Source organism: Oryctolagus cuniculus, chromosome 3 (genome assembly GCF_051225735.1).
Source record: "Oryctolagus cuniculus isolate XC-2025 breed Fujian yellow rabbit chromosome 3, ASM5122573v1, whole genome shotgun sequence".
Lineage (NCBI taxonomy): Eukaryota > Metazoa > Chordata > Mammalia > Lagomorpha > Leporidae > Oryctolagus > Oryctolagus cuniculus.
The window spans coordinates 68,030,438-68,055,835 of NC_142869.1; the positions used below are offsets into that span (position 1 = coordinate 68,030,438).

The following is a 25,398-nucleotide window of genomic DNA, read 5'->3' on the forward strand; positions in this document are numbered from 1 at the left end:
AGAAGATTAAATTCATGTCAGGGAGCTAACTGGCCCCTGCAGTAAATAAATTGTTTCCCACGAAGTGCTGGTAAATAGAATATTTATAAGATGTCTGCTTTTCCTGATGCTCATGGAGATGATTTTCACGTGCCAGGTTACCTCGCCTTTATGCATGTTACTGATTTGATTCTGGCCGAGTTGGACGCACGTTGTTGTAGACTCATGTTCCACTGCCCTCTACTGGTCAGAATGTGTCATGTGGGGACACTGGCAGGCACAGCCTTTCAAGGGGAATTTTGGGGGAAATCTGGGGGCTCCAGGACCCTTTCATCTGAAGGAGGCAAGGAAATCTGAGTAGCCCAGGGCAAGAAGAGGTCACAGCTTTGACTCCAGCATCAATGCTACGAGATATTAATTCAGATATTGATGTCAAACGTTACAAAAGCCAAAAGAAATTCCTCTTTTCCATGAATTCAGTCATTTTTGAGTCTGTGCATAAGCTGCTCCCATAGCCTGCTTTGCTTCCCAAGGGATAGTCTAAGAAAGCAAACAAAGACATAGCTCAAAAGGGTGATTCTTCCTCTTCCAAGCTAAAGATACTTACTGGGCTGCAATCTTAATAAATTTTTTTAAGAGCTGAACACGCTTGCTGAGCTGGGAACACAGGCAAATCTCAGTGATGACCCAGAACTGGATTTCATTAAATCTTCTCAGGAACAGATCCAAGTTGGCTGTGGTCTTTTTAAAATTGTGCCTTCCAAATGTGTGATAGATTAGCTCCAGCTAGAAAAGCAAGGAAAACAATGTCTCTTAAGGGTTGGCTTTTTTAAATCCAGCAAGCTTGCACGGCTTGGCCATTGGTTTCTCTGTTTTATTGGTCAACGAATGCGAGCGAATGCAGCCACCAACTGAGATGCAGCCTGTCCCGCGGATTTGAAGGGCTTCCAGGAGTCTTGTGAAATATATAAATAGAAGCAAGATTTTGTTGGCTGAATATATGCAGGAAGGCATGGCATACCGAAAACCATAAAGCTTTTCCTCTAATATTCAAAGGCTTTGTAACAGGCCTTATTTATAACCTCGGTATGCAAACAGATCATCACGTGGTTCCTCTCCTGCCATGCGTATTAACGCTCACAGTGGGCTGTGACCACAATTGCCAGGGCACCCATGGATGGCGGCCCCCCGGGCCCCTTACCTCGTGCACACAGTTGAAGAGCTCCCAGTCGTAAATCGTCATCTGGTATGCCAGGTCTTTGGAGCTCATTAGTTCAAAAGTTGCCACAGTCCCAACAGTCGGGCCCTCTTGTTCTGCGAGTGGGGTCTGAGAATAAGATAGACATGGATCAAAATCTCAGAGCCACGTGCTGAGTGCCGAAAGCTGTCAGGAGTGTCTCAGGAGAAGGGATCCCTGCAAGCCTACAGGACTATCCTGAAAGAGGAGGGGGTGCCTCAGTTCACGGTGTGGCTGGCTGCGGTGGCATCTCCTGTGCTGTGTCATCACCATCATTATAGCCAATTCTGCTGGCAACATGGAGCATGGCAGATAAGCTGCCGGGAAGGGTGTCCCGTGGAGGCTGTGTGCCTATTGCTTGGGCCTGCAAGGTCCCTGGGAATTCTTCCATTTCCCCAGAAAAGATGGAAGACGTTCTTGGTGACACCTTCCCTCCTGCTTCCCACTGAAGCCGCAGCCCAGCGGGTCCTGCCAAGGCCATGTGGGACCGTCAGCCTCAGTGCCCCTTATGCAGACTGGGCACGGAGCTACAGCTGCTGCATCTCCACCCCTGGCGACTCACTGCCCGGGGCACATGTGGTGGGAGACAGAGATGGACAACCATGGGCTGAGACCGCCAGCCAACCCCTCGACTCTCTGGCAGGGCTTAAGCTGAGCACGTTACTCCTCTGGTCCTGGAGTCTGGGGCTGGCTATCTGACGATAAAGCTGTGCTACTTTCTAGAAGGCCTGTAGTCAGAGGTTTTTATCTGATGTACTTACCTCAGGTGTCCTTTGTGAGAAATGATCTGAAGTGTTTTTCCTTAGTGAGAGGAATGATACACACACACAGGAATATATGTATAAAATGAGAGTGCTTCGAATAGTGCGTAGAATATGGAATGCAAAGGTAATGCACATTTTCCACAAGCCTTTTGAAGGCCCCTTGTGTATTAATATCTAGCACAAAATAGGTAATACATATTACAAAGTCTCAAAAATGAAAAGAATGCTTCCTTATTAAATCTTGAAAAAAGGGGGGGTGGGTGGGTGCTGTGGGGTAGTAGGTTAAGCCTCTGCTATGGTACCAGCATCCCATATGGGTGCAGGTTTGAGTCTCAGGTGCTCCATTTCTGATCCAGCCCCCTGCTATGTCCTGGGAAAGCAGTGGAGAATGGGCCCCTGCCAAGTCCTTGGGCCCCTGCACCCATGTGGGAGACCCAGAAGAAGCTCTTGGCTCCTGGCTTCAGATTGGCCCAGTTTTGGTTGTTGTGGACGTTTAAGGAGTGAATCAGCAGATGGAAGATATCTCTCTCTCTCTTTCTCTCTCTCTGTAGCCCTGCCTAAAACAATTAACATGATGCTAACCACATTGGGAGATTTAATATTGATGTCAGAAGTACTAGTATTAGGGCTGGCACTGTGGCGTAGCGGGTAAAGTCACCGCCTGCAGTGCCGGCATCCCATGTGGGTGCCAGTTTGAGTCCTGGCTGCCCCACTTCCGATCCAACTCTCTGCTATGGCCTGGGAAAGCAGTAGAGGATGACCCAAGTCCTTGGGCCCTTGCACCCACGTGGGAGACCCAGAAGAAGCTCCTGGCTTCGGATCGGCGCAGCTCCAGCCGTTGCAACTAATTGGGGAGTGAATCAGTGGATAGAAGACCTCTCTCTCTCTGCCTCTCCTTCTCTCTCTGTGTAACTGTGTTTCAAATAAAATAAATAGATCTTTGAAAAGAAGTACTAGTATTAAACAAGTTCCACTGTCACCTTCATCATCATCACTCTAACCACTGTGTTCTATAAGTGGCCACTGCATCCTGGGCATGTCCAGAGATGATACGTGGGGCACATCAAGACTCCCTCCGCCTTGGCAAAGGGCAGGCTGACCCCTTCCTCCGTGAGCCCAGTGATGAGGCTCTCTGAGCCCCAAAGGGTACTGCTCCCTCTGACACAGGGGGTTTCCATGGTGACCAGGGCCCTGAAGGATTCCATGCTCTGATTTATCCCTGTGGTGATGTCCTACAGAGGAGACACACAGCACTTAACTCAGAGAGCTGGGAACCCTGCCTGCACACGGACACAGAACTCCATGGATTCCCTCCCCGCCCCTTTGTACAGATGGCTCCTGTGCTACAGCTGGAGAGTGGTGCTTGGGAGACCAGCTGCCTTCCCATTTTCCAGGCGTGACAATTAAGACGTCAAGAGGATGTGCTATCAGCGACACAGAGGTGGCGACGGTTGGCCCATGTCTTGTGAGCGCACGCCGTCCCTCTCATTCTGCAGTGGCCCCTGTCACGCTGACTTCTCCCTGGCTGCAGGGTACCAGGAGCTCCACGAGGTATGAGGCCCATGGTGGATTGGCTGAGGCCATCCCAGAGCCAGAGCCATCCTTGATGCCCGGATCATTGTACAAGTTACTAAATCAAAGTCTGAGGAACTAGTGGATAGATAGAAGTGGAACCAAATTACAGTTCCATGGGATTTTACTGGAAGTTGTTGGGCACTCACACTGACATTTGAATAAAATGTCCGAGGGTAACACTACCAACAAAAGTCCCTGGCTTTGAGCAGAAGTGGCGGCCAACCAGCTCATTCCAGACAAGGCAGTTAACATGAAAACATGCTCTGATCCAGGCTCCTGGGTCATTCTCATCTCCCTACCTGGACTGTAATTGTGGCAAGGACAGAGGACCCACGGCACTTGATCTCGTGTCATACAGAAGCTAACCCAGTGCAAAGCAGACCCCGCCAAAGCACCTGCTGGGGGATGCAAAGGTTTGGCAATGTCCAATATTGCAAAGTCATGCTTGGGGCCCCTGCCTACAAGGGCTGTCTTTAGAACGCTGGAGAAGGAGCTCTACGGAGGAAAGGCCCTGGGGCACAGTGGGTAACAGGGCGCTGGCAGGGAAGAAGTTCATGTCTGGGTGACTTGTTCTAGAGCAAATTCCTTCCAACTACCCAGGCCTTAAAATGGAAGACAAGCAAGGACTAAGAACTTGGAAGGCTGTAGGATTGTGTGCAAATAAACAGAGGCTTAAAAAGTTAGGATCTGCCCCCTAGGGAGCTGGCCGGCGTCCACACTGCCTATCTGTACACGGCGCTCCCCACTGCGGCCCAGAGCCAGCTGGCAAGGGAGGCCCCTGCCCGCTGTGCTGCGTAGTCCACACGTCACATATGCGGCGCCCTCCCGGGGGCGGCAGCCACACCCCTCCCAGGAGAGGGCAGTGGCGCTCCCTGACAACCTTTTTTTTTTTAATCCTTCAACGTTGGGAGACAGTGTAGAAAACAATGGTTCAAAAATAGAGGAAAGGAATCTGAGTCGTGTCCGATCTCACAGCACTGGGGGCTGAGGAAGGCGAGGCTCCGGGAGAGAGAGGCCGAATCAGGGAAGTGAGAGCCACATGGCCGAGGTGCTCCGCGCGCCAACTCACACAGTGTACAAATCCATGCCGCTGCCCTGCTGTGTCCATGCGTGCTCTCTTCACACTGGAAACCCAGGGTCTCGAGGAGGAAAAAGAGCCCTACAAAGTCCAGGGAGCGGATTCGGGATTTCCCCGAAAGGCCTGACTGGGTGAACTGGAAAACTATTCGTGGGTCATTCCTGTAGCCAAAGTGCCTCCCAGAAAGTGGGAGCAGGTTACATGATCATATTCTTTCTTTATCTGAAAGGTGTGGACAGGGAGCGGGAGAGACGGAGAGAGAAGAATGAGACAGGGAGAGAAAGAAAGGAAGGAAGAATGAGAAAGGGAGAGAGAATGAGAGAGAGGGAGCGCGTGTAAGGTGGGGAGAGGGGTGGGGGAGGGGAGATTACACCTGCTAGTTCACTCCCCCAAATCTTACAATGCTGAGGCTGGGCCAGACTGAAACTGGGAACTGCGAAACTCAATCCAGGTCTCTTATGTGGGTGGCAGGGACCCAGTCACTTGACCCATCCCCACTGTCTCCCAGGGTCTGCATTCGCGGGAAGCTGGAGTCCGGAGCCAGTCCGGTATGGGGACCCAGGTAACCTGATGAGAGCCACAGCTGTCTGAGCCCTGCACCACACATGCACCCCTTAATGGAGTTTACCTGCACATCCATTTTGGTGCAAGACCATTTTGAAATCCACACGTGGTTTTTCCTAATCGGCATTTGCAAGGACTTCCCGAATGTCCTTCAGATGTGTGACTTCCCTTGTGCTGCCCTTCTCTGAGCAGAGAAGCCCAAGGGCTCTGTGCCAAGGCTGAGGGCACAGAGCCTTCACCTTCCACTCTGGGCCCCTGGCTGTTCCAAGGTATTTCAGTAGCTACACACCACCCTCCCTAATTTGTATAGGATAAATACAAATGAACCTTCTACCTGCAGAAGAGAGCAGTTAACTCACTTGTTAGTGTGGGTCCATTAGTCCTTTACAGCAAACCATGTGGCCCGAAAGTGTTTTGGAGATTTAGGGAATGAGTCTGTTCTCGAATTTCCTATGCATTTTCTATGCTCCCCTGATAAATAGCATTAAAAAAATGACTTGCATCCTGGTCTAACTATTCCGACTTTTAATGTGAATATTTAAACTGTGGACATTTCAACGCGGTGAAGTTCAGCTCAGAGTGCTGGAAGCTGAACGATGCCCTCATAGCAGTGCCACTGGGCTGATTTCCATAGAAGAAAAAGCCAAAGCTCAGAGCATCTCCAGGGAACACCTGAGGCTTACCCAGGAGAACCCAGAAAGAGGAAAAGCCAAGGAGCATTTAAGATTTTTCAGCCCCGGGGTTTGTGACCGCACAATGAAGCTCAAGACAAGTTTTGCTGATTGCAGACGCTGCTCCGCGGAGGCTGTCTGCACCTACCAGTGAGTCGAACTGCTCCCGCGGGCAGGCAAACAGGCGGCCGTTAATGGTGAGCGTGGTAAACACGGAAACATCATTAGGCTTGAGCACCACCTTTTCTGTGAACACACAAAGCAGGAGATTGCCTATTAAATACATCTGAGATTTGCTGCACTGCCCTAATCACACCAACAAATTGCCAGCTCAGTGAATTGCCGGGACACGCAGAGGGACTGCATAAAATACAGGGCTGAAGGGACCCACTGAATAAAAAAGACGCAGCTCTCACGCAGCCACGTGAGACCCAGATGCCATCAGAGATGACCACAGAGCAGGACCGGACACACCCGAGGGTCGGTTCACCCCGTTACAGCTGCAGCCACAATTATACAGCTTGACCGCATTTGCTATGTATAACAACGTATGTTTTTAGGTAGCAATAGCGCCCAGCACACTGGAGACAGAAAGATGACTTCTAGACAATTTAGGGGGTTTCTGAGGTCCCACATGGTTTCAATGCAAACTTTATTTATTTTTCCTGCTTATTCTCTAATTTGGAAGGCAACAGTATTAACTCCTTCCACATTCTACAAATTAGCTCATTCAGTAAATATGTACAGAGCATATACTACGCGCCAGACCCTGTGCCAGGCACTGGGGAAAACAGAGGGAGAAAATCCCTGTCCAACATGCACGTCCATCCCCTTGAGCAAGGCAGACAGGAAACAGGGTGAGGAGGAAGAGATCAGAGTGGAAGGGGCTAGGAAGTAATGACACAGGGAGAAGCTGGCGTTTTAGAAAGCGCATCAGAGTTAGGGATGAGGGAAGCCTTGGCGAGGCCCTGAAGTGTGGGTAAAGACGTACAGGAAGCGAGGGAGGCACCGGGGAGCTACCAGCAGCGAAGACAGACATCCCGGGCCTGTGCAACTGGGACAGAATGGCAGGCATCCTGGACTCCACCAGGCACTTCAGCATCCTACATCCAGGGACTCATTTGCCTTAGAACAGGCTCATCTGTCTGCAGGACCCCGCCCCACCGCCGGGGCATCAAATCATTTCCGGAGACGTCACTTCCCTCCAGTCTCTTGCTGAGCGAGCATTCCTAAAGCTCCTGCAACGTGGACTGTAGCTGCGTATTTACTGGCTACCTGCTCCCTGGCAAGCAATGTGGTAACCCATCCTCTCCTGTCTCAGCCACACAAAGGCCAGTGCAGAGAGCCGACGACTAAATGGCATTTCAGGGTACACAGAGTGATCAAGGCCAGCGAAAGGAAGGGTCAGCATCCCTCCTGTCATCGGATGTAGCTGGGCTCCTGCCCTCTCCACTGGCTGAGGAGGGAATTGCTGTCAGTGGGAAAGGACCAGCCTGGGACCACTTCCTGTTTCAGACTTATAGAAAGCAGGAGCCTGTAGCTGGTCAAGGCAGAGTCTCCCTTAGGGTGCACATTGTCAGGGCTTCAAGCCCTAGAGCTCTCGGTTCAAGTTCACATGGAAAGAACTCCAGGTTGGCATGCACCCAGAGTCTACAGTTCCAGCCGCCTCAGATGCATTGCTTTACCTCCCTCTGATTCAGAGCAGGTGCCTCCAGGACAGAGGCGACAAGACACCCACCCAGGCCCCCTCTGTTGTTCTCTGGAGTGCACACAGCCCCAGGTCATCTTTCTGGGTCAGCCTGCAGTGGCTTTGTAAGCCCTCACCTGGTTTCTGTTTGAATGGGATGTCCCATTTTCCAAAAAGCCCCAAGTCCTAATAAAGGCTGTTACCTCCCCCAGAGCTCATCTTGACGATGATCAGGCCTTCCCCAGAGCCCAGTTTGTCGGCCACCGCACTGATGACTTCCTTCACCGAGGCGGCCACCGGCACCCGGATGGTGGTGTAGGTGTGGTCCATGCAATAGACCTTAAACAGAACTAGGCAAAGGCAGTCAGAGTGGGGTAAGTTGGTCTTGGAGTTCTTAAGAAAACCACACGTTATGCAAAACTCTACCTCCCAAATTTGCACCATCTTGTCATTCTCACCTATTTGCACACACCTACACCCAGGCCTGCCCGCTTCTAAATTGCTCCCCTTAGCACTGGCCTAGAACAGGTGTACATATGGTTGCCAACCCCAGTCACCAGAACGACAGAGAATTTGTGGACAGCCCAGAAACAGGTCATGGGAAAAAATGAGAAGTGTCTTTAGGCCAGTGTTCTGGGTCTGCCCTGCCCTCCGAGCATTTTTCTGGTCACAAGAAGTAGAGGATCCTCGCACCCTAGACTGCTGATGGGATGACCACTGCCCTGCAGGACAATGCAAAGCTGACATTAATCTCTGCAAGCAGGAGAGCTCTGCCCAGGCCTTAGCGGCTGCTGCCGTTACTACTCCTTCGCTTCACTGGTCTGTGTGCTTTGGGGCTGGGCCACACAGTTCTGATGTATGTCACTCAACAGACCTATATGTGGTACCCACAGGCTCACCTCTGATCGCATAAACCTGGGAATCGATTGCAACTACTGTGATTCTTAAGGTGTGAGGCCCTCCTAAATGACAAGATTCATTTGTGGCTTAACATGAAAATGTTATCATTATTATGAGGATGGCTGTGGGTTGCAAACCTTTGGAGAAATCTTAGACGGCTGAAAAACTAAAGCCAGAACATTCACCTCCTAGACAGTGGCTGAGGCAGCTGCTCAGGGCAGGAGTGCTCTCCCAGGCTAGATGCCCCGTGTTCTACAGCACCAGCTCCTTTCCCACCACCCTTAACACCTGGGCCTGACGCCATCCACATTCCCCTCCAGAAAAGGTGGCAGCCAGGGAGAGGTAGAACTGGGGAAGTGTGGACAAGTTCCTCTGCACCAGGTATTCTCGCAACGCAAAAGGGCACCTCTGACCAAGGCGATTCTGTGGGTCCGTGGTGCTACTTCCTGTGGGGAAGATTTCACTGGGATGCACTGGGAGTCAGAAGAAAATTCTCACCCTCGTCAGAGCCGCGGATGGGCTGGCGCTTCTGGCTTCTCTCATCGCTCGTGTTGAACTGTTGCAGAAGAACTTTGTGCTGCAAAAATAGGCAGTACAGCAAGTGCCATGAGGGATAGGGACCAGGGCAGGCTAGCAACTCACCGAGAAGGCGTCTGAGAGCAAGCAGAGGCCCGTCGGGAGAGATCATGTTTGTGTATCACGACACACATAGGATACTTCTGGAGCGCGGACTCTCCAGGGCGCAAGGAGGAAATCCAAATCCATGCCACTTACTTTCTTTTGTGGAGCTTTTGCATCTTCTGAGCTACGGGAAATAGAGGAAGCACATCGTTTAATACCACGGGGATGGCTGTTTTCCGCTGCATCGTGTGTGTATGACTTTCATCTGTTGGTACAGAGTGTAATCACAGGGTCCCTCCAGCAGGCAACATGAGCCTCTGTGTTCTAAGAGACCAAAGCAGCCAGCGCTGCGGCTCACTAGGCTAATCCTCCGCCTGCGGCGCCAGCACACCAGGTTCTAGTCCTGGTTGGGGCGTCGGATTCTGTCCCGGTTGCACCTCTTCCAGGCCAGCTCTCTGCTGTGGCCAGGGAGTGCGGTGGAGGATGGCCCAAGTGCTTGGGCCCTGCACCCCATGGGAGACCAGGAGAAGCACCTGGCTCCTGGCTTCGGATCAGCATGATGCGCTGGCAGCAGCGCACCGGCCGTGGCAGCCATTGGAGGGTGAACCAACAGCAAAGGAAGGCCTTTCTCTCTGTCTCTCTCTCTCACTGTCCACTCTGCCTGTCAAAAATAAATAAATAAATAAAAATAAAATAAAATAAAGAGACCAAAGCACGCAGGGACAGCAGAGATTTGCACGCGCGTCCGAGGCCGTTCCCCGGCAGAGCCCATGGGACAACCCAGGATTTCTGCCTTTGCCAGTCTCTCCAGCCGCAGGCTCCCTCTTGAGGATTTAATGGCTAACTCAAGTGGCAGTGTATGCATCCCTTCTGGTCTCAAAAGACACAAGTGTCAGGACCAGCTTTGGCAGTGGGAGGTGACCTTTAATTGTAAGGAATTGCCCTCAAATTGTCTTTCATTGCCCCTTGCTGAATTTCTGCTTTGAACTGAAGGGACCCCAATGTCATGAGTGGGGCTCCCCAAAGGAGGGTCTTGCTCCCCAGACTTTCCCTTGACAGCCCACCCATGCTGAGTGCAGCCAACAGGATCTCAGTCCTTCTGTGCACCTGGGCCGAGAGCACCGTGCTTGCCCTGGGCCCCGTCCACTTGAGACAGAACACAGCGTGGCTGCGGAAAGCCCAGCTTTAACCTCTCTGCACAAGCAAAGGACTTTGGGGAGATGTTTCCGCGTCAGGCAGGGGCGGCCCGAGACCCAGCCCTTCCTTACATTTGCTTGACGATCTTCTCCAGTTCTGGAAGCTGCTCCTTCAGGGTGGCAATGACCCGGGCATCATCAGACACAGACACGTAAAACTCCTGCAATTGGCAAAGGTCACAGGCTTTTCATGAGAGCTGCAAAAGGTGCACGCCACTGTGAGAGCAGCTAACATGTGCTCCAGTGTCATCAGCCCCCGACGGCCCAGACCGCGGGCTCGTGGACCGCAGGGAAAGTGGCAAGGAGCAAATGCTACAGTATGTCTCAATTCAAAACTGCAAATGAGAGAAAGTTCTGGAACTAGACAACGGCGATGCTGGCACAACACTGCAAATGCAATGAATGTCTTTCATTAAAAGCATGCATTTAACACGTGGTTCAAATGGCACATTTTATGTTAGAGATTCTTCCATTTTACCACAGTGAAAAATCTCCCCCCCCCCAAAAAATTAAATTGCAATTATTAAATTGCAAGTGATCTATTTATATAAGACACAATGGAATGCAATGCTCTAGGATAGGGAGTTTTATAATTTATGCTTCAAGATGACTTTCTTATCTCCATTTTTAAGGGAAATTCTGGTACTTATTTGTAATATTATTTTAATATTTAACATCTACCCCTAGTGTTGTTAGTTGCTGGTGGCAAAAATTCAGGCATGGTCTTTCACACTGTTCCGAATCAGTGCTGAGTGTGTGCCGCCAACTCACGCCTCCTTGCTGCCTGGAAGTGTCCGGTCCTGACCACCCAGCTGCAGCAAGTGTGCCCAGCATTGCATGGGAGTGCTGGCCTCCACAGCAGACAATGAAAATGACCGCCGCCACTTGGGGTCAGCCGCGGAAAGGGCCCACGCTCAATGGACAGAGGCGGTAGGTCAACATAGGACCTCAAGCTCCTGTGATCCCTCGCATTCTCACAGCACTTCCCCCCCCAGCCTTGAGAGACCCTGGTCAACCTGCCTCAGCCTGAGAAATCAATGGACTACAAAGGAGCGAGGGGATTCCTTTTGGATGACTCATTGTACAACTTTGGGTTGATAAAGTTGGCCCCGGAAGCCACCTTGCACAGAAGCCAGGACCTTGTCTAAATGTAGGGGAGAGGGGGGAGTACAGCACATTCTGCCCCTACCGTCTGTGGTTTTGCTTTCCTGTGGTTTCAGTTACCTGCAGGCAATTGTGGTCCGAAAATATTAAACAGAAAATTCTAGAAATAAGTACTTCATCTTTCTTAAATTGGACACTGTTTGGAGTAGTGCTGAGAAATCTCTCATCAGCCTATCCCACCATGCCTGGGATGTAAATTGTCCCTTTATCCAATGTGTCCACACTGTCAGCCCCCTGCCCCATGGCAGTTGAGAGAGAGAGATGACATTCATGCCACTGTAATCGAAGTACATTGTTAGAATTTTTCTTTTATTATTACTGCTGTTAATCTCTTATTGTGCCTAGTTAATAAATTAAACTTTATCGTGGGCATGTATGTATAGGAAAAAGCAGGGTATAGACAGGGTTTGGTACCATGCAAGGTTTCCATGAGGGGTCTTTGTAAAAATTCCCACAGATAAAGTGGGGCCCCTTTAATCAAAGATTCAGTGTCAGGGCCAGTGCTGGACTGTGGAGCAAGAGCAGGCCAGCTGAGCTTACAGCAGTGTTTGCAGAGTAAATGACACCCCTTTAGAACTACCTCGCAGCCTCCCAAGTCCTGTTCCAGTAACTCCTCAATAAAACCATCTGCTTCACTCCACTCACTTATCTAACAACCCCACATTGAGGAACATAGCAAGGACGTACCCAGCTGCACAGAACTGTTCACTACACTAAACTCCCATGAAGGTGAAAACTGGCCAACATGACAAGAGCAAATAAATATATCTGTGGCACAGCTACCCAATGAAATTGAGTAACTGGGAAATTTTTTTTCTTATAAAGACTTTACTGATATGGAAAAAAAATCCTTATGTAAGGATTAAGTAGAAAAAGCAGCCTGTGGGATGATGGATTCTATGTGATTCCGACTACAGGAAACACTCAAAAGGAAAAAAGCATAGACGAAAATACATTAAAATGCGACCAGTTACCGAACTAGAGCTGCAGGATAATGGGTGATGCTTTCCTTTGCTTTTCTTAAAGCACCTCTCTGAATAGTGAATGAAGATACTAACAAAGCCTAGATTGTGCAATGACGTTCCCCCCCCAGGAAGCTGCTGTGCCTATGGCTAGGTTCCTGCACGGCAGGACCACAGTGTATTCTTGGAAGGAAGGACCCCCATGTACCTCCAGGAAAGCCACGGCCACGTCATCTTCTTGAAGGAGGTCTCCGTACATGGCAGCCCACTGGAGAACCAGGCGGATGACTCGCCTCTTGTTGTTGAGGGCATAATCCATTTTCTCCTGTTCCGTACCTTGAGAAGGCTGTGCATGGTAAGTACCCAGGAGTCAAGGAAGATATTCAGCCATTGCACTGCATGATGCTACTTGCAAAGACAGAGTGACAGAGGCCAGCTTCAGAGAGCCAGCCTTCTAAAAGGATGCAATTTCACTCTCAAGATAAACTCCACATAAAGTGTCTGCACCAAATGCATATGAACCTTCCCCAACTCCTGTTGACTTTGACCTGACAGTTGACAGGTAATTAGACTTTCATTGACTCCCACTTGGACTTGAGTGTTGACAAAGAATCTTGCTATGCCTGGATCCAGCTCTCATTCCCTGCCTGTCTCCGTCTTGCCCTTTGCCTCTCTGGGCGATCATGTCTCTTGATGTCGCTACTAAATGGGTGCCTTGCCACCTCTTGTTTCCCATAATTCTGTCCACATCTCTGTAATGCTCTTCATCCTATGCATTTCTGGGGAAGCCTACCAAGTGGACATCTAGGCCTGCTGGGACCGTGCCTGATACACATGGTGCATGGGTAAGCAGGCAAGGCTGGAGGAAGGGGAAGTTCCTGCTATGTCAATCCTCTGATGAAGGCTTTAGACATGCCCACCATGCTTTTTGCTCTTGCCTAGAGCCACAACCTACTTCCTTGTTAGCTTATGCCTCGCCATCGTAGTTATAAGCCCCTGAAGGCTTGGTATCACATATTATTTGTCTTATATTCTACCATGCCTACCACAGTGACTTTCATCTAGAATTTTTATTTTATTCATTACTACAACCAACATCTGATGCCTACTACGTGCCAAGAATAAAAGTCCCTGCTCTGGTTGGCATTCTTAGATGGATTGCATTAGGCAGAATATAGTGGGTGATCCAGAAATATTTTGGATTAGACATGCTATTCATTTTTTTCAGTGATTTAGAGTAGTTCATGTTATAGCCAGCTAGTTCATGATCAAATTAACCCTTCAGAACTTACACTGCAACTCACATACAATGTATCTCAGTTAAACTCTAGTTTATGGTCTTGGGATGAAGGTGGCATTCTCTTCCTACAAGGGAGCAAACTGACACTAACAGGGTATAAAAGGGCAGGACTATGTAGCAAGAGTGCCCAGTGGGTGAGTCCAAGACTCCAGCTAGTTTTGTTGCCATTATACAACCCCTTGGGCCTGACAGCTAGCGACAAGACTGGCCATGCCTTCGCTTACACGATGACTTGAAAGGCATTGTGGAAAACGGCCTCATGGCAGTGCTGTGCTTGAGAGCGCACCCAGCAAAGGGGCTTTTCTAAAAGGACTATAAATAATCATGACCAAGGTAAATGACAGAACCTTAAAGCAAAGGTTTACTGCATGTAAATGGTTTGCAAAATGGCTTTCATAAATTGAGCACGAGATTCATAAAAAAGAAAATTGCTCAACCTGTATTGCTACAATTCTCGCTGAGCTTACAATAAAAAAAGAAGAAAGATCACTTTATGTGAAAATTATTTCTTTTCTGATTAACCCCTTGGTCTCTTGCTTGTATGCTTACAATGCGTTTTTCCTTTCTAAAGAGCTGCAATGCTGAGCACTACATCTTACGGCCACTTTTTAAGAAAGTGAAGAGCAGCACAGTCAGGCACATGGTGGGACCGAGGAAATAATTTTCAACTGCCTGAAAAATCTAGATTGGTTCACATGAGAGTTAGAGGAGCTGGGTTCGAGTCCTCCCATTGCCAGCACCAAGCATTCTGATTCCGGGTAAGCCACTTAGCTGTAGATCTCTATGTGCTCAGCTGTGAAATGAGGAGGTGATATGAAATAATTCCCAAATTCTATTGGAACTACCACAACACTAAAGCAAGGTGGATCTAAAGAGAAACGATAAAGTGCCTTTCCATATGGCTGTCTTCTGTTTAACTGTGTGGTGACCTGCGGGTGTGGTGCTATGGTTTGCTGATGGTTTGTCCACACCAAAAGTCATGTCAAGGCTTAATTCTTGAATGTGGCAGTCAGGAAGTGGGGCCTTGAAAAAGCATGGTTGCTTTTCTCATGAGACTAGATTAGTTCTCTTGGGAATGGATTAGTTCTTGTGAAGGCCTGGTGTTTTTCAAAATATTTATTAATTAAATTCTTTATTAATTTTATTTATTAACAAATAAGAGAGATTGAGTTAGAGATCTTCCATCAGCTGGTTCACTCCCCAAATGCCCACAACAGCCATGGGCTAGGCCAGACCCAAGCAGGGAGTCAGGAGCACCATCCTGGTCCTCCACATGGATGGCAGGGACCCAAGTACTTGGGCCATCCTCTGCTGCCTTCCCAGGTACATTAGCAGGAAGCTAGCTTGGAAGCAGAGCGGCAGAGACTCTAACTAGTACTCTAATATGGGATGCCAGTGTTGCATGGGGAAACTTAACCCACTGGGCCACAGTGCTGGCCCCTGAAGGCAGGTGGTTATAAGGAGGTCAGCTCCATTGTTACACCCCTTATTTGGCCAGCACCCCTTGGCTTTCTAGTTTTCTGTCATGCACAGGGCAACGAAGTTCTCCCCAGCAACCGAACAAATATGGCCATCCCATCTTGGATTTCTAGCCTTCGGAGCTGTGAGCTAACTAAACCTCTTTTCCTTATGAATTACCCAGTCTCAAGCATTCTGATATAGCAACAAAGAGTGGATTAAGGCAGTGGAAACTTGGTGTGTATCAGGCTTTGACAGGGACTACCTTTTTACTCTCATGGCATAGGAGAAAGTAAGAGTGGCTAAGGTGGGAGGCACGGGTAGGGGCTGAGGACAGCCAGCCTTGACACTCCATAAGGCAGTGAAAATTCTGAAGCCGGAAGAGCATGAATTTTAAAGCCCTTGCTTCCTGAGCCAGTAATGTCAGCCACCCCATACACCCTGGTGCCATTGTTGGTCACGCCCACCATCCTCACACTGACACTTCAAGTCTAGCATGCTTCTTTTTCTATATTGAAGTGATAATGCAAGTGGAAGCCAATCTTTCTGATGACCCCACCCTGTAAAACAATGTGCCAATTTAAGTTTGGATTATGTCATATCCATTTTGAAAGACTGTCACATTGTAGCCTAGGTTATCATATAAACTTACATCTTAAAAACATCTTGTTACACTTGCAGTATGAGTACAGTTTGAATCACTCAAAGGTGATGATGTCACTTAGAAGAAACAAAAGCTTCATTGAGCTTATATATAAAAGGTGAGCACTCAGCTTAAATTCAGGAAAATAACCCCAAGATGTAAATAGGCCCAATGTAGTAATGTGGTTTTTACAAGGTAAATATATCTTCAAATAAATTACTTCACTTTTCAAAAACAATGTACATCCAGGTGTTTGACAAGTAGCAGGCTAATGAAACTATTCAAAGTGACTCACCAATTAGTAAGAGATAAGAGATACTCTTAGTGAGGCACAGCGTGAGGAGCTGGGAATGCAGTGGGCACCTTTCCTACCCACCTGGAACATTCCACTGGATTGTATGTTGAAAGGGAGAGATGAGATATTACAGAGAGAGAGACTCTTTCCTACTTGTATGAGGTTGACATGGTTTGCAGTATCAAATTGCCATCACGTGACTATAATCCTAATGTTCCTTGACTTGAACTCAAAGAAACAATGCTTATTCTTGTGTTTCAAATATAGTAATATCTGCAGCATCCTTGTGGCTAATCTTTAGGATCACAAGAAAGGATAATTAAATCTATATTGTATATATGGGCAGGATAAAGATTTTTCTTGTCATCTTCCCTGTTGTAGGCATTTGTCTTTTGTCCACTGCACAAAACAGAATACACAGTTGGAAAGATTACAATGATACCATTTTTAGCATGTGTAGAGCTTTATAATTTATAAAATGTGTTCAATGTGCTCATATGAACATATAATACTATCTACAAATATAACGAGGAGATAGTCAGAGATGCAGAAACTGGGGTTGAGAGAGAAGAGATATACCCGAGAGTGCTGAGGGGAGTGGATGGCACGGTTTTCAAATATAGACAAACTCTTCCCACGGTCAACATACCTACCATCCCAAACAGGGGCCACAGTGACTACACGTTAATACTGAGGCTCATGAAATTTTTAAGAATAATTGCACCTGGGGAGCAAAAATCCTAATGAGAAAGAGGTTTCTGTTTTTCTTCTCCTTCTGAAGTTCTAGGTTTTGCTCTGATGTAGCATGCTGAGTAGCTAAGCCAGGGCTGAGTACCCCCTGTCTTTGAATAACTCCACAGCCTCTTGGGAGATGGACTTGACCAAGCCCAGAGGGACTAGAAGGCATTTGCTTCCTTTTGTCATGAAAGGAAAAATTTCTTCCTTCTGAAAAAATAAAAAGGACTGACTGATGCCACAAAGTCTTGCCTTCCCCCTCACAAATGTTTATTTACTAAGATGGAGGTAGCGGTAAGACTTCCTGTACAGCTGAATGCTGGAATCTGCTCAAGGATTCTCTCCCTCCACCGGTAACACCCTGCCCATTCCTGAACTGCCTGCTGAATGAGCTTCTTAAGGGACACAGAGAAGACTTTTTATGGCATCGATCTTACCGGAAGTGGTCACAGGTGACACACTGGGGCTGCTGTTTATTCCCCTAACTGCCTCCCCAGGCATTTAGGAGAATGATGCGACTTCTGGTCTTTATGTAATTCGTATGAAAATGATAGGGGGGTGGGAATCTCTGTTCCCTTCAGGTAGCAAAGAATAAAGACTCTTCAGTCAGATCCCTTGTCCCAATATGAGATAAAAGATGCAACTGAAAAGAATAATATTTAAATACAGTATGTTCATAAACTGAAACACAACAGGAAGGTTGAGGAAAACATGTCTGCATGAAACTGGAATAATGCATTACCCATGTGATGGAAAAAGTCCCATGGGAAATAAAATCTAACTTTATTACAGGGGGAATAACAATTTAGAAAGCAATATCACTGAGTTAGTACCATGAACATAAGGGATATTTAACATTGGAAAAGCATTCATTGAAATATATACTTGGCTGGGGCTGGCGCTGTGCTGTAGTGGGTTAAGCCACCACCTGCAGTGCCGGTATCCCATATGGGTGCCATATGGAGACCAGCTGCTCCACTTCCAATCCAGCTCTCTGCTATGGCCTGGGAAAGCAGTAGAACATGGTCCAAGCCCTTGGGCCCCTGCACCCACATGAGACACCTGGAAGAAGCTTCTGGCTTCAGATCAGCGCAGCTCCGGCCGTTGCAGCCATATGGGGAATGAACCAGCGGATGGGAGACCTCTCTCTCTCTCTTACTTTGCCTCTCCTTCTCTCTCTGTGTAACTCTGACTTTCAATAAAATAAATAAATCTTTTTAAAAAAAGAATATATACTTGGCTAATGTTTATGCAACTAGCAGATAAGAAAACAATTTTGTCCCATCAGCAGAAAATACATGAACTGAATAAGACTCCTGACACAAGGCAGTGGTCTCACTGCTACTCAGCAAATACCATTAAATCTACTGAATATTCAAATTCTAACTTGAAGTTTCTCTTATAATATTTTCGACTCACCACCCAGGAGCATTAAGTCAAAATCCTAAACAGCTGGAGCTGTGTCTTAAACTCGTTTTGAATCTCTCCATTTCCTAGCTAAGGATTGGGCATATAGAAAGTTTAACCAAAAAAACCCTCAAATGTTTGTTGATTGACTGATTGCCTTAAACAATTCAACTGCATTGTTTGGAATGCTAGATAAGTATAATATACTTTTTTCAAAAAAGAAAAATCTTCAAAAAAAAATCACAGATCTTTAAGACCCTTTATCTAAGCCATCTGAAACCCTATTTTTTGTCAAGATATAAAATATGTATCAGAGACATGCTCTAAATAAGTTTCTAAGGAACTCAATGTCACCAGGTACACTAAGTTCATGCAAATCCCAAAACATCTGGCATGCATTTTATAAACAGAGTCTTTTCATTGTTTCATTTAATCTATAGGACAAACTTGCACAGCATCCAAATCGTCATTGAATTGGAGCAGCTCCTTGGGCACTGGGTCCATGTAGCCGAGGACAGATTGGATCCGTTTGCACTGTGTTCTTAGGGCTGAAAACCAGAAGAGGTGAAGGCCAGAGTGCAGGCTACAGTTTCTCACCGTGCCAACGGCAGGCTTAATATTCCATTGAGTCATTTTCCCCATGCCGGCTCTGCCGTTCAAACACTGTAATTATTTCATATATTTTTACCTAGTTATTATCTTACTCACCACAGGCACCTGTAATTTTTCTGTATTTTTTTTAACTGCTCATTTACTTATTCTTAATTCAGCTAATAATGGTGCCATGTATTAAAATTATCATGGAGAAAGTAAGTGAAAACCTCCTAGGATGTAGAGGAAGCGGATTCATTACAGCCTACAACAGGGAATAAAATATTATGTATACTTTTTGCAGTAAGTACATGCTAATTATGCAGCTATTTATAAAACACTTATCAACATGCAAACTGATACTCTTCAATGTTGCTGTTTTTTAAAAACCCTGATTTGCATACAAGATCTCTGCTTGCAGCTGAAAACAAACTTTGGGGGTCATCTGCCCACAGATGAGACCAAGCTGTTGCACATTCTTTCCATTGTGCTGGCTTGCTGTCATGACGGGACCACAAGAATGGCAATATTTATATGGGGCTTTAAGGTTTATACTGTACTTTCACACATATAACCTCATTTGATCTTCACAAGAACCTGGGAAGGTGGGTAGGGCGAGTATAATCACCTCTGTTACCCAGAAGGGGCTCGCAGAGGTGAAGGATGATTGCTGCGAAATACAGTTTATAAGATGCAAGTCTCTAGGATGACTTCAGAGCTTTGCTTTTCCCACAAGAATCCGCTGCCCCTTTACGACTTTGCTTGCCTTTGTGGAGCAGCCCAACACCCTGACCACAGGTTCTACTCCTTCCTTGATGTGGTCTGCTCTTGGGAACGCAAGTGCTGGAATGAGACGACTTTTGATCAGACCCTGGCTTCCCCACTTAGCACTTGTGGATCCTTAGTGAGTTCACTGACTGTTTAGAGCCCTGGCTCCCTCCTCAGCAAACTTTACAGGGTTGTTGTTGAGGACGAAATGAGATACTATAGGTAAAACATACAGAACTGTACCACCAACAAGCAAGTTCACTTCCAAAAGGCTCAGGGAGAAGTGAGTTTGTTGCAAAAATCTTTGGCTGTCCGTTCAGTTTCTTCATAATACACTGTGTCCATGTATCATACAAAACACTTTTTTGCACCAGAAAGTTTTTTATACCAAAATAAACTCACACTTTAAACTCCATTTTCCATTTTTCCTCGAACTTTTGGAAGCACCCTGGTATTAAGTACTCAGGACCTCTAAACTAACAGCACGATCACCAGCCCTCCTCTGGAGATCACTTAACACACTCTCTCTCCCTCTTTTTTTTTTTTTTTTTTTTTTTAACAAGCAGAGTTAGACAGTGAGAGAGAGAAAGGTCTTCCTTCCTCTGGTTCACTCCCCCAAAATGGCCAGTAGGGCCGGCGCTGCGCTGATCTGAAGCCAGGAGCCAGATGCTGCCTCCTGGTTTCCCATGCGTGTGCAGGGCCCAAAGACTTGGGCCATCCTCCACTGCCTTCCCGGGCCACAGCAGAGAGCTGGACTAGAAGGGGAGCAACTGGGACAGAATCCAGCGCCCCAACCGGGACTAGAACCCGGGGTGCCTGCGCTGCAGGCAGAGGATTAGCCTAGTGAGCCGCTGCTCCGGCCAACACACTCTCAATGCACAGTTTAGAATTTGTCATCAGACCTGGCATTTCTGGGTTTTACCCTGCAATGCTGGTCCTACAACATAGGCTGTTCTGAGGCTTATGTGCCTCTGTTTAACCTGAGGTTACAGGAGCACCTTTGTGCTGTCAGTTAGTTTAGTTGTCTGCCATTGTCTTGCTCAGAATATTTGTCCTCATTGACTTTCAGAATTCTCTCCCTTTTTTGAGAGAAAACTCTAGAAATATTCCTTGACTTGAACTCAAGGAAGCAATGCAAATGCTTGTGTTTCAGATACAGCAATACCAGCAGCACCCCTGTGGCCAATATATAGGATCATAGGAAAGGATAATTAAATCTACATTGCTTATATGGGTCAGAATGAAGATTTTTCTTGTCACCTTTCCTATTGTAGATATTTGTCTTTTGTCCACCATAAAAAAAAAAAGAATACACAGTTGAAATGATTACAATGATAACATTTCAAACACGTGTAGAGCTTTACAATTTATAAAATGTGCTCAGTATAGTTCTTGGCTACTCTCTAAGTCTCAAATCAGGGGCTTATATTCACAGCAGAGTAATTAGGATGTGGCCCAACACAGCACACTTCTTGGGTTCAAATCTATGTCACTTGGGTTCAAAGCTATGTAACTTGAGGGCAGATTACTTAGCTGTTCAATCTAACTTTCCTTCTTGTGAAAAACAGAACTAAAAGAGTACACAGCACTCAGTGTTGATATGAGTTTGAGAAAATATGCATGCAATGCTTTGTGACATGTCTGATAAGACACTTACTTCCTTCCAAGGGACATAGTATATCCATCTCATCATCAAATCAAACCTTCTCTTAGAAATAAACTCTCAAGCTGACTAGCTGCAGAAGTAAACTGCTGATAGTGACATGGGGATCAAACATCCTCACAATCAAATGGAGGCTACAACAGCAAAATTTGGCTATAATAAAATTTAAGTTGACAGTTCTTAGAAATCCAATGAATATTTCTGATACTTGGTTTCATCTAAAGAATATGAATCTGAGGCTATTTCTGTAAATTTTTCATCAACAAGAAAAGCACATTTTGATGAGTATTCCCCTGAGAGAGCCCAAGTCAGTGTATTTAGAGAACACCTTCAGGTCATTTTTACAGAGATACATGATGGAGGCTGTGTCTTTTCAATAAGGGAAACTGTTGTGTTTGTTTCAGTATAGGAATAAAATTAAAAAAAAAAAAAGGCTAAGCATTGGTGGCCAATCCATATTCAATTTTTTTTCTCTTTAATTCAGGAAACTAATTATTTCCAAGCTCAATGCATAAAATTTATGTTGAATACTAAGCCAGAGAACATTAGTATGCTAATAGAAAATATTTTACCAAAGTGACGGCTGTATTGAAATTTCTATAAGTTTAATTATAAACCATTTTCACTTAAGATTCCTTTAGATGCAGTAAGTCTCCATCCTAAACAACAAAGACCTGTGTTCAATGACATAAGAAAAAAATTCATTGGCAGGGAGAGCTTCAGAATTGGTCCAAATGCTAACAATATTATCATAGACCTCACATTTTCCCTGTCTGCTCATTTCAGCTTCATCCTAGGCTGCAGTCCCCTCAGTTTATTGCTGGCAATTGGGGTTACCGGTTTCTCTTTCCTTCTCTTAAATGCTGAAAAGATTTTTGCACCAACGTCCAGGAAGTCACTCTGATTTCCAGTGGCCCCGTCTAGCTTGGCCCTGCAATCTGCCAGCCAGTCGTTGGCAAGGGCAGCCAGTTACTCTGAGCAGCCAGGCTGACCAAGATGGTGGGGAGCTTGGGATGTCAGCCACAAAACCCACCACAAGCCTCAGTGACCCCAGTGCTACACAGACTTCCTCCCAGCATCTGCCAGAATGTGTACCACCCGTGGTATCTCCCCTGCATCCGGATTTCTCCCTTGGGTCCAGTGAAAGGAATAAGATACCAGTCATTTTTGCCTCACATTTGGGGAGTGAGTTTTGGAAAGATACAGTAAGTGATGTAAAAATACTCTGAACCCAGGAGATAAGTTACTAAAAGTCAAAATAATTTTAACTGAGTAGTGATCACTGACTGAAGTGAATGAGAACCTGTATTTGCATAATTAAGAATAGGGTAGAGTTTATAATCACAAAGCACAAAGTAAAGATAATAGGAGAGGGGCCAGCGTTGTGGCATAGAGGATAAAGCTGCGCCTGTGATGCTGGCATCGCGTATGAGCATGGGTTCGAGTCCCGGCTGCTCCACTTTCAATCCAGCTCCCTACTAATGGCCTGGGAAAAGCAGCGGAGGATGACTCAAGTCCTTGGCCCCTGCACCAATGTGGGAGACCCAGAAGAAGCTCTTGCCTCCTGGCTTCAGCCTGGCCGTTTGTGGCCATTTGAAGTGTGAACCAGCAAATGGAAGATCTCTTTTTCTATTCCTGTAACTATGATTTCAAATAAATAAAAATAAATCTTTAAAAAAAAATACGGGGCCGGCGCCGCGGCTCACTAGGCTAATCCTCCGCCTTGCGGCGCCGGCACACCGGGTTCTAGTCCCGGTTAGGGCTCCGGATTCTGTCCCGGTTGCCCCTCTTCCAGGCCAGCTCTCTCTGTGGCCAGGGAGTGCAGTGGAGGATGGCCCAGGTGCTTGGGCCCTGCACCCCATGGGAGACCAGGAGAAGCACCTGGCTCCTGCCATCGGATCAGCGCGGTGCGCCGGCCGCAGTGCGCCGGCCACAGCGGCCATTGGAGGGTGAACCAAAGGCAAAAGGAAGACCTTTCTCTCTGTCTCTCTCTCTCTCACTGTCTACTCTGCCTGTCAAAAAAAAAAGAAAAAAAAAAAAAAATACGGGCCAGAGCTGTGGTGTAGTGGTTAAGGCCACGGCCTGCAGTGCTGGCATCCCATATGAGTGCTGGTTCCCATCTCAGCTGCTCCACTTCCAATCCAGCTCTCTGCTATGGCCTGAGAAAGCAGCAGAAGATGGCCCAAGTCCTTGGGCCCCTGCACCCTCGTGGGAGACCTGGAAGAAGCTCCTGGCTCCTGGCTTCAGATCGGTGCAGTTCTGGCTATTGCTGCCAATTTGGGAGTGAACCAGTAGATGGAAGACCTCTCTCTCTCTCCTTCTCGCTCTGTGTAACTCTGACTTTCAAATAAATAAATAAATCTTTTAAAAAAAATAGAAGAGCAATTTGATAATAAACATCCAAAGCTGCAAAATTTATATGATTATACTTTATATAAAATTATTTGACTATATTCAATTAATACTATATATTTTAACTCATAAATTATAGAATGTTTTCATAAAATTATTAAATGGTAGGATACCTAGTGAGTTCTGCTCTCTTCTCTTTTTGTGATTATTGGAAATTTTGCAATCAGAAGGTTTTATTTATTTTATCTTTTTTTAAAAAAAGATTTATTACTTATTTGAAAGGCAGAGTCACAGAGGGGCAGAGAGAGAGAGAGAGAGAGAGAGAGAGAGAAGGGACTTCCATCTTGTTGGTTTACTCCCGAAATGGTCACAATGGCTGGAGTCTGTTCTGAAGCCAGGAGCCAGGAGCTTCCTCCAGGTCTCCCACCCAGGTGCAGGGGCCCAAGGACTTGGGCCATCTTCTACTGCTTTCCCAGGCCATAGCAGAGAGCTGGATTGGAAGTGGAGCAGCCAGGACTCGAACCTGCCCATATGGGATGCTGGCACTGTAAGCGGCGGCTTTACCTGCTGTGCCACAGTGCTGGCCCCGATATTCTATTTATTTTTAAATTGAGAGGCAAAGAGACAAAGGGAGAGAGAAAGCTCTCATGGATTGGTTCACTCCCCCAGTGACCACAGCGGTCAGGACTGGGCTTAGCTGAAGCTGAGAGCTGGGAACTTAATCCAGGTCTCTCAAGTGAGTGACAGAAATCCAATCATCTGAGCCATCCACTGTCCCCAGGGTGCGTTTTAGCAGAACGCTGGAGTCAGGAGCGAGAGGGGAGTCTGGGATCCAGAAACTTCCATCTGGGATGTAGACATCGTAACCTCTAAGCTAAATGCCTGCCCAAGGATGTTTTATGTTTTAAGGAAGACAATATTTATGGTATGGAAAGATTTTCATAAAATATTTAGTGACAAAATATAAGAAATTTCTGTATGATCTCATTTATGTATTTAAATGTAAGTATATGAATAGAAAAAAGACTAGAAGGACACACAACAAAATGTTGGCAGTAGTTACACTTGAAAGGTGATAGGGTTGTATACAGGCAGTTTTCATTTTCTTTTTAAGACTAAAGGAAAGTGAAATTGAATATTAAATACACATTTGAATAAGATTAGAGAGGCTAGAAATGAAAAATATAGACATTGAGCAAATACAATATTTCAATTCATTCTAAAACATGTGTATTCTTCAGGTCAAAACACGTCCAGAGTATATCTAGTGAGTGAAGTCTCTCTCATTAGCACATAAAAGACCTGATAAATCTGTGAAGCAGACCTCTGCCACAGGGAAAGTGCGTGCTAAAAGCAAAATTGGAAGTGACACACAAAGTAGATTAAGGGCAGGCACAAGCGTTAGGAGTTCAAGGCTCAAATCTTTTCCGTATTAGCTAATTACCTCTCTCAAAGCAAATTCTAATTTTTTCATTATTCTAGTTTATTGATTTGGAAAAAAAAAGCAGTGAAAATACTGACTTCTTCATGGGGATGCTATGAAAAATCACAGATGTAGGTGCTTCGAAAACACACTTAGCTAGAGCAACTGACTGTGGAGCAGGTTGAGTATTTCACCTTCTGTATAACTCTTGATAAAAGCATGGGGTCTAACAAACCTGTTCAGTGTTACATTGTGCGTCTTTGTTGCTGTTAAGCAGTTTATCTATAAGAGGGGACTTCCAAATGTGAATTATATAGAGAATGTGCATTATGAAGAAACTATGCACAGCTTTGGAAATTTTCTGT

General features: G+C 46.4%; 1 protein-coding gene across 13 annotated transcripts in view; it reads right to left on the reverse strand.

The window, feature by feature from the left end:
* Nucleotides 1-25,398, reverse strand: part of RAPGEF4 (Rap guanine nucleotide exchange factor 4) — a 326,097-nt gene that overhangs the window by 22,274 nt on the left and 278,425 nt on the right. For all 13 annotated transcript variants that reach the window (XM_002712290.6, XM_070070679.2, XM_089328145.1 and 10 more), the window contains 8 exons: nt 12,607-12,757; nt 10,345-10,433; nt 9,230-9,260; nt 8,954-9,032; nt 7,759-7,905; nt 6,017-6,114; nt 1,181-1,306; nt 587-765 (listed from right to left, as the gene is read on the reverse strand). In XM_002712290.6, the coding sequence (XP_002712336.2) occupies nt 587-765; nt 1,181-1,306; nt 6,017-6,114; nt 7,759-7,905; nt 8,954-9,032; nt 9,230-9,260; nt 10,345-10,433; nt 12,607-12,757 (900 nt within the window). The remainder of the gene's footprint in view (nt 1-586; nt 766-1,180; nt 1,307-6,016; nt 6,115-7,758; nt 7,906-8,953; nt 9,033-9,229; nt 9,261-10,344; nt 10,434-12,606; nt 12,758-25,398) is intronic.